Below are 17,041 nucleotides of genomic sequence, written 5' to 3' on the forward strand. Positions count from 1 at the left end.
GTATAACATCCTAAATTCAATCCGTGCCATCACATGTGCCAGAGTGATGACCTGGTTCTCTGTCTTCGCTTCCCTCAAATAAATAAATACATAAATGAATAAATAAAACCTTTTAAGTGAAAATTAATTCTATGTGAATTAAGATTAAATATATGGAGTCTAGTGGTGGCATATCAGGTTAAGCACACATAGTACAAAGCACAAGGATCCCAGTTCAAACCCCTGGCTCCCCACCTGCATGTGGTCATTTCACTAACAGTGAAGCAGGTCTGCAGGTGTCTACCTCCCCCTCCCCCTTCTCTATCTTTCCCTCCTCTCTCAATTTCTCTGTGTCCTATCCAACAACAACAATGGAAAAAAGATGGCTGCCAGGAGCAGTGGATTCATCCTACAGGCACTGAGCCCCAGCAATAACTCTGGAGACAAAAAAAAAAAAAGGTTAAATATAATGTGAGACCTCAAATAACATTTGCTGTTAAAGAAGAAAAAACTAAGGGAAAAACAGAGCAAAAGCAAACACTGATAGATATTACTTAAAATATTCAGGGCAGTAGGTGGGCTGAGCAGTGGCACACCTGGTTAAGTATACACGTGACCATGCACAAGGAACCAGGTTCAAGGCCCTGCTTACCACCTGCAGAGGGATGCTTCACAAGTGGTGAAACATATATGCAGGTGTTTATCATTCTCTTTCCCTGTCTCCTCTGCCCCTTTCAATTTCTCTCTATTAAATAAAAAAGAAAAAGAAGTGGTCCGGTAGGTGGCACAGTGATAAAGCTTTCGACTTTCAAGCATGAGGTCCCGAGTTCGATCCCCAGCAACACGTGTGCCAGAGTGATGTCTGGTTCTTTCTCTCTCCTCCTGCCTTTCCCATAAATAAATATTTTTTTAAAAAAAAGTAAAAAAAGAAAGGTCTGCTGGAAGTGATGGACTCATTGTGCTGGCTCCGAGCCCCAGCTAACTCTGGTGGCAATAAACAAACAAATATAAGTTTAAAAAGAAAGGTGCAGGATGGGGGGATATAGCACAATGGTTATACAAAGAGATTCTAGTACTTGAGGCTTCAAAGCCTCTGGTTCAATTACCCATATTACCATAAGCCAGAGCTGAGCAGTGCTCTAATAAATAAACATTAGGGGAAAGGGGGGGAGAGAGAGAGAGAAAGGAAGGACAAAGAGAGGGAGGAGAGATGCACTCCACTAAAACAAAATAGAAAACTTGCAAATAAAACAATATGACCAGTGGTTTTTAATGTTCTAAGACTCAGTGTGATGTGCATAAAAAATAAACCTAGAACTCTTATTCATAATGGTGTTGTAATCTCTCACTTTAAAAAAAAGACTCATTTTTTAATCAACAAATTAAAATTTTATTTGTAATACACATTAAGAATCTTAAAAATGGGGTAGGGGTTGATAGCACAATGGTTATGCATAGAGACTCTCATGGATGAGGCTCCAAAGTCTGAGGTTCAATCCCCTGCACCACCATAAGTTAGAGCTGAACAGTGTTCTGGTAAAAAAAAAAAAAAAAAATCTTAAAAATGTTCACAACCTTTGACTCAACTATTTTACCTTTAAGAAGCTGGCCCACTAAAACAGTCAAAGGCACACATAAATTCAAGGTAACAATCCTATACCTACAACGCCACAATCCCAAAACTGGGCAAAAACTTTGATAGCAAAATCTAAAATTCACTAAATTTGTAGTTTCTTTTATATATATATAGACAGAGAGAAATTGAGAGAGGGGAAGAGAGACCTGCAGTCCTGCTTTACCACTTGTGAAGCTTTCCCCCTGCAAGCAGGGACCAAGGGCTTGAACCTGAGTCCCTGCACAATAGTGTATGTACTTAGCCAAGTATGCCAATGCCTGGCCCCCCTAGTTTCTAATTATACCTAGCCTTCAATGTCATGAATAACCTAGTCCCTGACTACTTTCCTGATTTATCCTCCAACTCAGCCTCTCACAGGTGCTGTCAACCTGTCACAGAAAACCCCAAATGTGGTCTATATGCCACCATTTCTGTATTTACATTTAGTTCTACTACCACCTTCATTGATCACAATTATTTTCTCTCTCTCTCTCCTGTGATTTCTGCAGAGAATGCATTGTTGAGGCATACTTAATAGAGTCAAAAGTTATCTCATTTTTCACTTGGCAAATCTTTGCAAGATCGAAGTCTAACTATTTCACTGATCCCATTCCCAGTTTCTTAAGTTAGTGCTTTCCAATGGGTAGTACCTAAAGGCCACTTTGTATCCTGATGATACCAAACCAAGGGATAAGCATAATCATTATCAGAGATAACACAAAGAATTAAGTTTTAAAGATGGAGCGATTCATATATTAAGCCACTGGGAGTGCTGGGAGTATGGTGGAAGAAATCAAACATTAAAGCCTGACTTAGTAACTACTGTCATAAAGAAGTAGGAAGTAGTGCGATGGCTAACCAAAGATGAGAAAAACGTAAGTTACTATACAATACCAGAAGAATCTTCCAAGCTTGTCAGAGATACAAGTTTTTCGTTCTCTAATAAACTAGTATGACTTAGGTCACTATCTAGAATCTTATGTTCATAAAGTTTTCCAGTGTCAGGAAGAACAACCTGTAAAGAGAAAATGCAAGAGAAGCATAAGCAAGGTCAGTTTTAACATTTACGTACACAGTATTTTTTGTATTAAGTAATGTAAGTAATCTAGAGATTATAAATCAGTATATGGGAAAAGGCGAGGTAGACAGCATAATGGTTATGTAAAAAACTCTCATCCCTGAGGCTCCAAACACAGGTTCAATCCTCTGGTAAAAATAAATAATAAATAAATAAGCCAACAGATAGACTGTATATGGGAAAAGGTTGGGTGGTGGTACACCTGTTGGAGCACATATGCTACCATGTGCAAGGACCCAGGATCAAGCACCCAATCCCTTGTGTGTGTGTGTGGGGGGGGGCGGCTTCACAAGGATGAAACAGTGCTGCAAGTTCATCTATTTATCTCTCCCTTTCTTTTTTTTTTAATTTTTTTAATATTTTATTTTATTTATTTATTCCCTTTTGTTGCCCTTGTTGTTTTATTGTTGTAATTATTATTGTCGTCGTTGTTGGATAGGACAGAGAGAAACGGAGAGAGATGGGGAAGACAGAGAGGGAGAGAGAAAGATAGACACCTGCAGACCTGCTTCACCGCCTGTGAAGCGACTCCCCTGCAGGTGGGGAGCCGGGGTTCGAACCGGGATCCTTATGCCGGTCCTTGTGCTTTGCGCCACCTGCGCTTAACCCGCTGCACTACAGCCTGACTCCCTATCTCTCCCTTTCTATCTTCCCCTTCCACTGCAGTTTCTCTGTGTCTCTATCTGATGAATGCATGAACGAATGAATGAGTAAATGAATGAATGAAATGGTAGGCCAAGGAGATAACATAATGGTTATGTAAACAACTTTCACGCTTGAGACTGTGAGATCCCAGGTTCAATCCTTGGCACTACCATATGCCAGAGCTGAGCAATGATCTGATTTAAAATAAAAAAATATATGATAGAATATACATAGGTCATATGCAAATACTTTATCACTGTGTAAGAGGGATTTGAGCTTCTGCATATTTTGATGTCCTCAGGGGCGCACTGATATTGAGGAATGACTCCATGCTTACACACGGAGCATAAACTTACACACACATACACACACACAAAATACAAAAACAATTACCTTGTTTTCCTTATTATTAATCCATGCTGGCAAACAAACAGCAATAGGTGAGGCTGTTTAAGGAAACAAAAACAAAAACTGAGAAACCAAATTATTTTATCAAATAAATATCCAATCATACTAAAAACAGCAAAGTAACAAACTAAACATTTTCCCTTTGAAATAGACTACAGAGCCAAAGAGTGGAACAGTCAAATGTTTATCACTAGTCAATGTGCAAGCAAAATGCACTATGTTCATACAGTGGAGCATTATTCAGCCATAAAATGCTACCAAGCGGGAGTCGGGCGGTAGCGCAGCGGGTTAAGCGCACATGGCACAAAGCGCAAGGACCGGCATAAGGATCCCGGTTCGAGCCCCCGGCTCCCCACCTGCAGGGGAGTCACTTCACACATGGTGAAGCAGGTCTGCAGGGGTCTGTCTTTCTCTCCCCCTGTCTTCCCCTCCTCTCTATATTTCTCTCTATTCTATCTAACAACATCAAAACAACAACATTAATAACTACAACAATAAAGCAACAAGAGCAACAAAGGGAAATGAATAAATAAATATTACAAAAAAAACGTTGCCAAGTATGACATATGCTGCAATATGGATGAAACCTTGGAAACATACTAAGTGAAAGAAGATAAGAGACAAAAGCCACATGCTCTCTGATCCCATCTGCCTGTGAGTCAACCTACAAATTCAGAATAAGTAAATGAAGAACATTAGTGGTCAGCAGTGCCTGTGAATGACCATAGGATTTCTTTTTGGCTCTTTCTGAGAGTAACATTTCCTGTGTCTTGGTCAGCTCTGGCTTATGGTGGTGTGGGGGACTGAACCTGGGACTTTGGAGCCCTCAAGCATAAGAGTTTCTTTGCATAACCATTATGCTATCTACCCCTCTGTAAGATTTCTTTTTGGAGGGATGAAAATACACTAAAATACATAGGAATAAAAATATTAGGAAAAAGGTAAAAAGAAAAAAAAAGATGAAGTAAAACACATATTCACTGAGATCAAGAATTTCTAAAATTAATAGAGTTGACATAACATACAATTACCCTTTTAAAGGTATATTTTTTCAGGGCCAGAAACAATATCTAATAATTCAGTACCTTGCACTTGTTCCATTGGTGAAATCCTATGAAAATGACTTTGGTTCTCAGAGGGTTTTTCCGTTGTTTGCTTATGTTCTGTTCTGGCCACATTATTTTGGAAAGCTGACTCACTGAGAACAGCACTTGACAAATGTTGACTTTCAGTATGGTTATTTTTCCTAGAGATAAAGCTTTATTTTATTAGGGACAGGAATACTGACGATATATGGGTTACCTTGAGTAAAACTATAAAACATAGATTAGTCAGTTGTGAATTTTATTTCCTAAAAAGGCCTAAGTGAATGGTCAAACATTCCAGAAACTGCAACTAGGAGCAAGATGGGGGTTCTGACCTGCAGTCGGAGGTGTTAAAGACAGGCGGCACTTCTTTCCTACCCAAAATCAAAGAGAATGTAATACATTGCTGCTCTGGTTTTCAAGAGGTAAAATGACACTTTTCTCCTCTCCAGATAAATATATCAGAACCTAGTAAATCTTACAAAAATTTAGCCCACTAAAAACAAGATAGGCATAATGAGTACTGGTATATTTGCCCAATAATTCACTCTCTAAATTTCTAAATGTTTTAAAAAGTTTCACCTTGGGAGTTGGGTGGTAGCGCAGTGGGTTAAGCACAAGTGGCGTGAAGCGCAAGGACCGGCGTAAGGATCCTGGTTTGAGCCCCCGGCTCCCCACCTGCAGGGGAGTCGCTTCACAAGCCGTGAAGCAGGTCTGCAGGTGTCTGTCTTTCTCTCCCCCTCTCTGTCTTCCCCTCCTCTCTCCATTTCTCTCTGTCCTATCCAACAACGACAACAACAATAATAATAACTACAACAATAAAAAATTCAAGGGCAACAAAAGGGAATAAATACATGAATATTTTTTTAAAAGGAGTCTCCAGAAGTAGGAGAAGCATGCATTTGTGAGGTCCCAGCACCACACACACACACGTACACACACATAAGAAAACAGCTCTCTGTACATCTAAAATCCCAGCCCTTTGTGACTAAGGCAACTCTCCAACTCTGAGTTGCCTCCCAGTTTGTCCATCTCTTCACTGAGACTGTAGTACAGAGAAAACCACTAGCCTAACCCACAGGTGCATTCCTAGGTAAGTCCAGAAAATTATCTCCTAAATAGAAGCTTAGTAGAGAAAAGGGGGGGGGGAAAACAGGGCAGGAAGACTACAAATGAATACAAAGTCATGTGTTGGGGAGACATAAAAGGAAACAGGTATGTAAGTGAGGTGAAAGATAATGAGAAGAAAAAGAAAAACCAGGGAGGGCTAGTTGGTGGTGCCACTGGTTGAGCGCACATGCTACAAGCACAAGGACCTGGGTTCAAGCCCCCAGTCCCCACCTGCAGGGGGGAAGCTTTGCAAGTGATGAAGCAGTGCAGCAGGTGTCTATCTCCCCCTTCCATTTGATTTATGGCTATCTCTATCCAATAAATACATACATATATATTCTTTAAATAAAGTGAAAGAAATAAAGTGTTTAATAATAGCTCTCTGTCCTAACAACGACGACATCAATAACAACAACTACAACAACAATAAAAAACAACAAGGGCAACAAAAGGGAAAATAAAGTTCAAAAAAATGGGTTATATTAAAATTTTTAATTCTTTTTTTTTAAGATTGTATTTATTTAATCTTGAAATAGAAATGAAGAGAGAGAGAGACTTCCGGAGGCGGAGCTACGAGCAGCAGATTGCTTTCTCTCCTCTCCTCTCCTCTCCCGGATCAACTAGGAATACCAAAGGAGACCACCCAGACCGAAACAAGACAGGACTAGAATGACCACAGAAACCCAGTAAATCACCCGTGAGTACAAACACGTGTGGCTGGTGACAGAGAGGAGAGAGGGGCCTAAGGAGAGATTAAGTGACTGCTAACAGTTCGACAGTTTGTCAGTGGAGACACCACCTCCAGTCTGCTCCACCAACAAGGGGACAGCTGAAGGGAGGAAAGGACTCCCCAGAGACTCACCAAGTACAACTCTGAGTCTCCATTGCTACTACCCTCAGAATCTGGAGCAGCAACAGGGAGGGACACCAGGGCACAGAGATCTAACCGGGAAACTCAGGAGAAGACCTATACCTCGGTGGCATAGCTGAAGGGCTGTGAAAGTCTCTTTGCATAACCACTGGATTATCTCTGCCACACCCTGCTTTATCTCTTGGTCAGGAGTCATTGATTAAGCCAAGAAGCCTATTGATAGTTTAAAAGCCCTCAGGCTACCATAGCCTACAGGGGAAAAAAAAAAAGGCTTTTACACCACTGAACTCCAACTCAGGGATTGAAAAACCTCTTAACTTATATAAAATGGTTAAAACAACAAGAAAAAATAATGGAGACTCGAACCAGGACAAGAGTCCAGCTAAAAGTCCTCCAGAGGGCAAAGCACAAAACAACGAGTTCAACATCCAAACATTAGCTAAGGAAATAATAACAGGAGTGAGTAAAGAATTTGAAAAAATTATAATCAGAACTGCAGGAACAACAAATGAGAATATGGAAGAAAATTCTAATAATCTCATGGTTATTAGAGAGCTGAAAGCTGAAATCGCTGAGCTAAGAAGGCAACTAGCTGAACAAGCTAAAACAGTATCAGAGCAGGGCAACAAAATAGATGAACTCCAGAAAGCAGTAGAGGGCAGAGAGAATAGAATCAATGAAGCTGAAGACAGAATTAGCAAGATTGAGGATGAATTAGAGACAACTAAAGAAGAAGTAAGAGATCTCAAAAAGAGATTAAGAGATGCTGAAAACAACAACAGAGTCCTATGGGATGACTTCAAAAGAAACAATATACGCATTATTGGCTTACCAGAGGAAGAAAGAGAAGGGGAGGAAGAAAGCGTTCTCCAGGCCATAATAGCTGAAAATTTCTCTAGTCTAGACAACCCCAAAGACATAAAGATTCAAGAAGCCCAGAGGGTCCCAAACAGAATTAACCCAGACCTAAAGACACCAAGACATGTCATACTTAGATTGGAAAGGAATAAGGATAAAGAAAGGATCCTCAAGGCTGCAAGAGAAAAACAAAGAGTCACCTACAAAGGAAAACCCATAAGATTAGCAGCAGACTTCTCCATACAAACACTACAGGCCAGAAGAGAATGGCAAGATATCTATCGAGTGCTCAATGAGAAAGGCTTTCAGCCAAGAATACTATATCCTGCTAGACTGTCATTCAGACTAGATGGAAGCATCAAAACCTTCTCAGACAAGCAACAGTTGAAGGAAGCAACCATCACCAAGCCTGCCTTGAAAGAAGTTCTGAAAGGTTTCCTATAAACAACCAGACCACCACAAATAGAACATATATCAAAACACTCTAAAACTCTACAAGAATGGCGTTAAAATATCTTCAATCTTTGATATCAATAAATGTCAATGGCCTGAATTCACCTATTAAAAGACACAGAGTAGGAAGATGGATCAGAAAACACAACCCAACAATATGTTGTCTACAGGAAACTCACCTAACGCAACAAGACAAACACAGACTTAAAGTGAAAGGATGGAAAACTATCATTCAAGCCAATGGCCCACAAAAAAGGGCAGGAACAGCTATTCTCATATCTGACATGATAGACTTTAAAATACATAAGATTTAAAAAGATAGGAATGGACACTACTTAATGCTCAGAGGATCAGTCAATCAAGAGGACTTAACAATTATTAATATCTATGCACCCAATGAGAAGCCATCTAAATACATCAAACTTCTACTGAAAGAGCTACAGCAATATATTAACAGTAACACAATCATAGTAGGGGACTTCAACACCCCACTATCTCAACTTGACAGATCATCCAGGAAGAAAATCAGTAAAGATATAAGGGAGCTAAATGAAGAGATAGATAACCTAGAACTATTGGACATTTTCAGAGTCATTCAGAGCAAGTTGTGGTATATATACACAATGGAATACTACTCAGCTGTAAAAAATGGTGACTTCACCGTTTTCAGCCGATCTTGGATGGACCTTGAAAAAATCATGTTGAGTGAAATAAGTCAGGAACAGAAGGATGAATATGGGATGATCTCACTCTCAGGCCGAAGTTGAAAAACAAGATTAGAAAAGAAAACACAAGTCGAACCTGAAATGGAATTGGAGTATTACACCAAAGTAAAAGACTCTGGGGTGGGTGGGTGGGTGGGGAGAATACAGGTCCATGAAAAATGATGAATGAAATAGTGGGGGTTTTATTGCTAAATGGGAATCTGGGGAATGTTATGCATGTAAAAAAAAAAAAAAGAAGTAGAAATGCAAAGCAGAAATTGACTGAGTTTGGAGTATGGCACCAAAGTAAGAAAGCAGAAGTATACTAGAGTTTGCAGTGAGTACCTCCCTAATACTTCCTCTCCACTTTTCCAAGCTTTGGGTCCATGATTGCTCAACAATTTGTTTGGCTTTGTATGTTAACTCTCCTTTCAGTCACCAGGTTCCAGGTGTCATCAGGATGCCGGCCAGACTTCCCTGGATTGAAGACACCACCAATGTGTCCTGGAGCTCAGCTTCCCCAGAGACCCATCCTACTAGGGAAAGAGAGAGGCAGACTGGGAGTATGGACCGACCAGTCAACGCCCATGTTCAGCGAGGAAGCAATTACAGAAGCCAGACCGTCTACCTTCTGCAACCCTCAATGACCCTGGGTCCATGCTCCCAGAGGGATAGAGAATGGGAAAGCTATCGGGGGAGGGGGTGGGATATGGAGATTGGGCGGAGGGAATTGTGTGGAGTTGTACCCCTCCTACCCTATGGTTTTGTTAAGTAATCCTTTCTTAAATAAAAAAAATAATAAAAAAAAAAAAAATGAAGAGAGAGAGAAAGAACCAAAGCATCACTCTGTACATGCAGTGTTGGGAAATGAATTTGGGACCTCATGCTTTATCCACTGTGCCACGTCCTGGACCACAGAAAACTGTTGGTTTTTTTTGTTTTTTTTTTTTTAGTTTTTGGACTTCATCAGAGACTATCATACTTTAATTTTCACAAGACTGAAACTCACTTTTTAACACAGGGAAAATAAGATCAAAGTATGAACTTACTCATCAGCTTGGAAGCTAAGTTGTAACTTTCCCTTTGGTTCAGCTTCAGTCTGGCTGCTGGGTGAGGACTCAGGTGGAGTTAAAAGCCTCCCTTCCACTAAATAAGATGCCTGGACATCGGAATACCTACACAGACACACAAAAGTTGCCTTATTAATAATTAAACCATTCACATGCAAAGGTAAACTTTACCTATTATACAAGACAGGTGAAGCTTGCACATACAACTCAAATTCGCAAATGCAAAAAACTGAGAGCAGATAAAACAAGTGTTCAATTCCAAACCTGCCCACCCACTATTGGTAAGATAAAGGAACAGGGAAAGAGGCAGTTAAGTTTTATCTTTTTTTTAATATTAAATGTACATATTTGGCCAACTCCCTGAGAGAAATCAAAAGCTCAAGCTTGACTCATAAATTTTACAGAAGCATCACTACAGTAGATGGTAGGTTTATGGACCTGAAAAAGAAATCCTTCGTTCAAACCAATCTTACCTTTTATCAGTGCTGGATCCATTTCTAGCAAGTGTTGAGACAGCAACAGGCAATCCAAGATTTGAAGAAAGAGTGATGTTTTCCAAAGTCTCACTATTACCAAGTAACGAGTTGGTTAAAAAGCTTGGAAATGACTCTTCCGCTATGCCCCGAAAATCTTCCATTTCACTGCGACAAAGTGTTTTGATGAATCAATTATGACGTATCAAATGATTAAGAATAGTAGTTTCAAAAAAATCTTAGAAAACAATAGTTCTTAGGGGAAAAAGTCCTTTTTGGCAAAGCATTCAGAGGTAAAGTTCTTAGAATGCTATTTTGTAGAGGAGCGTATAAATAGCAAAATAATTTATGATTAACATAATAATGAAACCCAACGGTTCACTTGCTCTTAGCTTGCTAAAACAAGAAACATGAACTATTGCAAACTTATCTAACAAAAGCAAAAAAACAAAGCAAAATGTGGTACAGCTGGCGGTGCAGTAGATAAAGCATTGGGCTTTGAAGCATGAGGTCCTGAGTTTGATCCCTGACAGCACATGTACCAAAGTGATGCCTGGTTCTTTCTCTCTCTTCCTATCCCTCTGATAAATATATATATATATGGCCAGGCGGTAGAGCACACACACTACAGTGAGAAAGGACCCGGATTCAAGCCTCTGGTCCCCACCTGCAGGGAGAAAGCTTTACGAGTTATGAAGCAGAGCTGTCTCTATCCAATAATAAAATTTTTAAAAAAGTAAACAAGACACAACAGTGTTATTATACAAATGATTTTATGATATACTTAAAATAGTCAACTGGGTAAACATTCTACCATAGGAGAAAAAAAAAATAGCCCAACAGTGAAAGGCTGTGAAGAAGTGCTATCTCCCTTTCTACCTCTCCTCTCTCTTTCTCTACCTCTCATCATCTATCAAAAAAAGAAAGAATGAGAGAAGGAAGAAAGGATTGGAGTCAGAGAGACTAAACATCAGTCATAGTAACAACTCTCGTGTCTGAGGCTCTCAGGGCCTAGGTTCACTCTCTAGCCCCACCATAAGCCAGATCTGAGCAGATCTCTGGTTTTAAAAAAAATAACTACAGTGTTCAGTATCTCTGAAGGATAGTCAAAGGGCTCTGATAACTGGGCAAGACGAATGACAATAAAGGACAGTGCTGGGGCTGGTGACAAGTGGACTAAATTGGATTCTGGGTAGCAGAGCTAATGCAACTACTCTACAAAGCAGAAAAAATATTAACACCACTAGATACCTGTAAAGCATTTGATAAAAACTGATGAAGTATCCACGCTGTGAGAACATCTTTCTACTCTGCACTGAATCCCAACTCGTGTCTGCACTTCACACTGATTGCCAATTTAATGACCATCACTGTAGTAACTGGTCCTCCTCTTAAACACAAAACTTGTCTGTGCAATCACGTCCACCAGCAAACTGTTACGTTTCCAATCTCTCTCTCCCTCTTCAGTCTCTGTCACTGTCTGAGCGGACTGTTTTCAGAGACAGAGAGATGTGGAAGGACGCCATGGATCCAAAGCCTGCTCCACTGCAGTGGAGGCCAGGCTGGAACCTGGATGATGCGTACAGAAGAGGTGCGCTATGCAGGTGAGCCACTTTACCAGCTCAGCTTTTCCATATTTTGACAAGCCAGGGATAGAGTGCAGTGGGAGAACGCATACTTCACATGTATGAGGCCTGGGTTCTCAGGCAGTAGCCAAGAGGGTTAAGCGCACATGCGCAAAGCACAAGGACTGGCACAAGGATACCACTTCTAGCCCGGCTCCTCACCTGCAGAGGGGTCGCTTCACAAGCAGTGAAGCAGGTGTCTTTCTCTCCCCCTCTCTGTCTTCCTCTTCTCTCTCCATTTCTCTCTGTTCTACTATCCAACAATGACGACATCAACAATGACAATAGCTATAGTAACTATAACAATAAAACAACAAGGACAACAAAAAGGAATAAATAAGTTTTTTTAAAAAAATATTTTTAATAAAAAATAAAGTTCCAGAGCAATCCCACCTCTCCCATCACCCCATATTCTCAGAGTGAGAATTATTATTACTATTATGATGATGATTATTCAGCTTTAAATGCCTTATGAAATGTAATGTGCTCAGAACTTCATGCACATCTCTCTCGTCTGCATCAGAAACCGCATCACTACAATGCAAATGGAAACAGAGTCACGCCCAGGCAAATCTGGGTCCAGAATATTCTTTCAGCTACACTAAAGCCACCTTCCCCACCCTCAAATCACTTGCGGCCTAAAGCTCAACGCTGAGCTCTAGACTTGTATTTCCAAATCGCTCTACTTTACACCTGACTGGCTCTCAAGTAGTGCAGTCAACAAACACAACAGCACACGCAAGTTCCTTACTGTCCCTCCTGTTACCTTCAGTTTTGATCTGTGTCATCTCTAATCTCTTGTGATATATGCCAGACATTTTGGAACAATTCAGGATTTCTCTTGCTTCATTACCAAATTCAAATGCCTCTAACTCGAAATAAATCTCTGAAACTGAGACCCACTTCTATAATCCCAACATCTGCCAATTTTCACTTTTGTTTAATCTCAAATTATTGTACAAAATTCCCAGTTAGGCTGTCTGGTTATCTTATAACTACAGCTACTGCTATTCACTCACAGACATAGAAACCACAGTAAATCCCGGGCTAGAAAAGCAGCTGATGGGTCACCTACCTTGCCGTGCACATGGCCCTGGTTTAAGTCCCAGCACCACATGGAAGGTGTTAGGACATCTAAGGCCTCCCTCCCTAGGCAGTGAAACCACACATCTGACTGAAGTCACATCTTATCAAAAATTAAGTACACAAAATATGTACTGAACTCATTAAGAGTTATTCATGGGGTAAGGTAAGATAGCATAATGGTTATACAAAGAGAATCTTATGCCCGAGGCTCCAAAGTCCCAGGTTCAGTCCCCTGCACCACCATAAACCAGAGCTGAGTAGTGCTCTGGTAAATTAAAAACAACAACAACAAAAAGTTATTCCTATAAAATAGACAACAAATGCAAGAAAATTAAGATATCAATCAAAGCTCATCCATGTAACAAATAGCTAAGCACAAACACTGAAAGACATTTTATTAGGCTGGAGAGATGGCATAATGGTTCTGCAAAAAGACTTTCATGACTAAGGCACCAAAGGTCCCAGGTTCAATCCCCAGCACCACCATAAGCCAGAGTTGAGAACTGTTCTGATTATATAAAAATAAGTTAATAAAAAATAAAATGATTTTTTTAAAAGACATTTTATCTGGCACAGGCAATGCAAACTAAATAAGGCAGCTGCTTTCAGGTAGGTGACAATCCCTATCAAGAAGGATACAGTGTTAAATTCTTGGAAGAGCTTTGCTGTAGGTGTGTTTAGGTAACACAACCCAGTTGAAGATTCCTCAAGATACAAATCTATACCTAGTCTCTTTAGTTTCTGAAAAGGATTCCATTTATTCTAACCAATTCTTGGGCATTCCTAAAACTTCCCTGGAAGGAAAAGTTACCTAACTTCTCTCTGTACTGCAGTGCCTGCACTCTTCTCTCCTGATGTAAAGAGTCAAGAGGGTCTTTAGTTTTCCTTCTATATTCGAACTAAGCAGTCACGTTTTTGATTGCTTGCTATTTCTTAAGGAAATAGTATTTGAGACTTTGCATATGAGCTTATATGTTGTTGTTGTTTTTGACCAAAGCACTGCTCAGTTCTGGCTTATGATGGTGCAGGGAATTAAAACTGGCTATTTCGAGTCTTAGGCATGAAAGTCTCTTTGCATAACCATTATGTAATCTATCCCCGGCCCTTACTAATATTTTTAATTGCTCTAATTTGTGGATATGTAAACCACCATTTACTGTAGTCACTGATTAGAGACCTATAGGTACATTTTAAAGTATGCGTTGTGGGGTTAAAAAAAACAAACAAAAAAAAAAAAACCAATTTCGGGCCGGGTGGTGGTGCACCTGGTGGAGCCCACATGTTACTGTGCCCAAGGACCCAGGTTCGAGCCCCCAGTCCCCATCTGCAGGGAAGGAAGCTTCACGAGTGGTGAAGCAGGGCTGCAGCTGTCTATCTCTCTCCCTCTCTATCACCTCCTTCTCCTCTGAATTTCAGTCTCTATTCAATAAATAAAAATGTAAAAAAATACAATTTCCCTTCAGATTATGAGACTGCCACGCTGCCTGCTGTCTTAACAGGGCTGCTAAAGTATAATTTCCCCAACATTCCGCCTTACTAATACGCCTTCCGAAGGTATATTTTAAGATATACCTTAGAGTTCGGTACACAACTCGGCGTATTACTTTTCCAAGCTTACCGTACTGTTTGCCCACGGAACTCAAGTCCCGAGAAACTGTTTGGGGGGCCGTACAAGCTCCAGTAGCATAACCTCAAAACGGTCACAAGGAAAGGAAGGACTGTCGTAAAAACGGCTGTTTTCCAAAAGGCTGAATCCAAAGCGACCTCATGTCTTACAGGAAGTCTGAAATTCAGAGCAAAGCAATACAAGAGTGATGTTAAAAATAATAATAAAATAAATTCTGATCTCATCTCACGTTTTATGCAGAAGGAAAATTAGACACAAGCATGGGAGAGAGGCATTGAGCCCAGGTGGGCGGGGGTAGCTAGCAGCATCGCGCTTCTGCAAAGAGACGCTCAGGCCTGGGGGCTCCGAGGTCCCGGGTTCGATGCCCGCTGCACCCACCTAAGCAGTGCCCTGGTGAAAAAACAAGGTCATCGTTGACCAAGGTGTGTGGGGGGGGAGATGGGGGGCCGAGGGCAGACCCCTGAGCATTTAAAGTTGCTTCCTGGGTCAGTCTTAGACAAAAGGGAGAAAAAGCCCCCCTGCACCCCCCACCCCAACACGTCCCTGGAGCACTTTGCTGCCAGCACCCGGGAGCAAGCTGCCGAGCGGGGGGGGGGGGGGGAGGGAGACTCGGACAGACACGGAACTGCCGCTCAGGGGCGCCGGTGCGGTGCAAAGGGGCGGCCCGGCCCACACGTTCGCGCCCCGGCCCCACCTGAACCCAACCGCCGGCGCCCCACTGTCCGGGCCGCCGCAACGCCGGCCACAAGTTGACCCGCCTGCTTCCCACCACACCGCAGCGGAGACACGGAGCTGCCCGGCTGCGACCGCGAAGCCAGATGAAAACGTCTGCAAGACCCGGGGAGAGGGCCGGGGGAGGAGGAGGGAAACCAGGCTGTCCCGGCGGCACTGCGCATGCGCGCGCGCGCGTGTTGTCCGCTCAGCCGGGCCTCGCGCCCGGGACTTTGCGACGATTCGCCGCCCCGACCGAGGGGGCGGTGACTCGGGGGTCGTCTTGGATTGGGCGGCGGGAGGAGACGGGGCGGGAGGAATCCGATGATTGGGAGACGCCTGGGAGTCCCTGGATTTGAAGGGAGGAAGCGGCGCCCCGCGAAAAGCAGGAGCTGGAAGCTGCCAAGGCGTCTATAGAGGCAGCCGATCGGATATCGGATACTTAGTCGGATTGACAACCCTTAAACCTCATTCAGTGTGGAACCCCAAAGCTTCGTCACTCACGTTTTCTACACAAATAACTATTCCCAAGATTAGGGAACAGCATAATGGTTATGCAAACGCCTTTTTCAGGCCTGATGCTCTGAGCTCCCAGGTTCAGTCCCCAGCACCACCATAAACCAGAGCTGAGCAAAAAAAAAAAAAAAGTATTTCCAGTGATCCATCATTAGATACATACTACCTTCAGTTGGACACGATCACTTTTTTTTTTTTGTTTAACCCTTACAGGAGCTCTCATATGATCTTTCACACCACTAGTTTGGCACATGCTAAAATGTCTCATGATTTGCTTTTCTCTTAGATCCCTCCCGGCCCCCATGGCCAGAGTACCGCTGCCATATATGCGGTGCAGGGAGTCCAATTCAGAAGTCACACGCACTCGGGTGCTAACTAAGCACTATGACTTAACTACCTGGCCTTGTCCCCAGGATGTGCTTTGTTATATTGCTAATAAGCTGCACTTAGGACACTACTCCTCTAGGTCCAAGCTTCCTAATAGTTCACAAACTCGCTACACCTAATAGACTTTTTTGTAGTTCAGTTCTGCGGGGATGCAATGTGTGACATGAGACCATTCATCTTTGGTTAGCTTCCTCTATTTCCCCATACTTCTGAGGCCACAAAAAGTCTATTGAAACCACAGAGGTGATTCAATTGCGCACTTTACATTTTATTAAAAGTTCTTCCTTCAGAAGGAAAGAGTCCTTCATTTCCAAAACTAACCCCTTAACGTCAAGGAATCCATGATTCCACACTTGAGCAGACTTACTCTGGGTACTAGTCCTTTACATAAATGCAAGTTCTGCTCCAAGCCTGCTTTGCATTTCTCACCTAGTCCAGCTGGCTGGAGTCTTGTCTTCCCTCCTCCTTTAACTACATTTTCTACTCAGAGTGCAAATCGGACTCAAGGAGCTGCTTTCACTTTTTGAGATTAAGCCCACACTTCCCCTATGATGTGTGCTTTTTCTAAGTCGATAGTCATTGCTTTAAAAAGTGGGGCCAGTTGTGCAACATGTTACAATGCACAAGGACCCAGGTTCGAGTCCCTGATCTCCACCAGCGGGAGAAATCTTCGTAGTGATGAAGCAGGACTGCAGGTCTCTCCTTCTCTCTTCCTCTTCTCCTTCCCTCTTGATTTCTGT

The 17,041-nt window shown here is 41.9% G+C and overlaps 1 protein-coding gene across 7 annotated transcripts in view; it reads right to left on the reverse strand.

The window, feature by feature from the left end:
• CEP192 (centrosomal protein 192) overlaps positions 1 to 15,550 on the reverse strand; it is a 105,064-nt gene extending 89,514 nt beyond the window's left edge. For 4 of the 7 annotated variants that reach the window (XM_060200626.1, XM_060200625.1, XM_060200623.1 and 1 more), the window contains exons 1-7: positions 15,382 to 15,543; positions 14,679 to 14,843; positions 10,350 to 10,517; positions 9,856 to 9,981; positions 4,811 to 4,971; positions 3,711 to 3,763; positions 2,489 to 2,609 (exon numbers count right to left, since the gene is read on the reverse strand). In XM_060200626.1, the coding sequence (XP_060056609.1) occupies positions 2,489 to 2,609; positions 3,711 to 3,763; positions 4,811 to 4,971; positions 9,856 to 9,981; positions 10,350 to 10,513 (625 nt within the window). In that variant the 5' untranslated portion in view covers positions 10,514 to 10,517; positions 14,679 to 14,843; positions 15,382 to 15,543. Of the gene's footprint in view, positions 1 to 2,488; positions 2,610 to 3,710; positions 3,764 to 4,810; positions 4,972 to 9,855; positions 9,982 to 10,349; positions 10,518 to 14,678; positions 14,844 to 15,381 lie in introns of all 7 variants that reach the window. The other 3 variants (XM_060200621.1, XM_060200624.1, XM_060200622.1) reach the window with 3 other exon arrangements.
• Between the last annotated feature and the right edge of the window lie 1,491 nt (positions 15,551 to 17,041).

Source organism: Erinaceus europaeus, chromosome 10 (genome assembly GCF_950295315.1).
Source record: "Erinaceus europaeus chromosome 10, mEriEur2.1, whole genome shotgun sequence".
NCBI lineage: Eukaryota > Metazoa > Chordata > Mammalia > Eulipotyphla > Erinaceidae > Erinaceus > Erinaceus europaeus.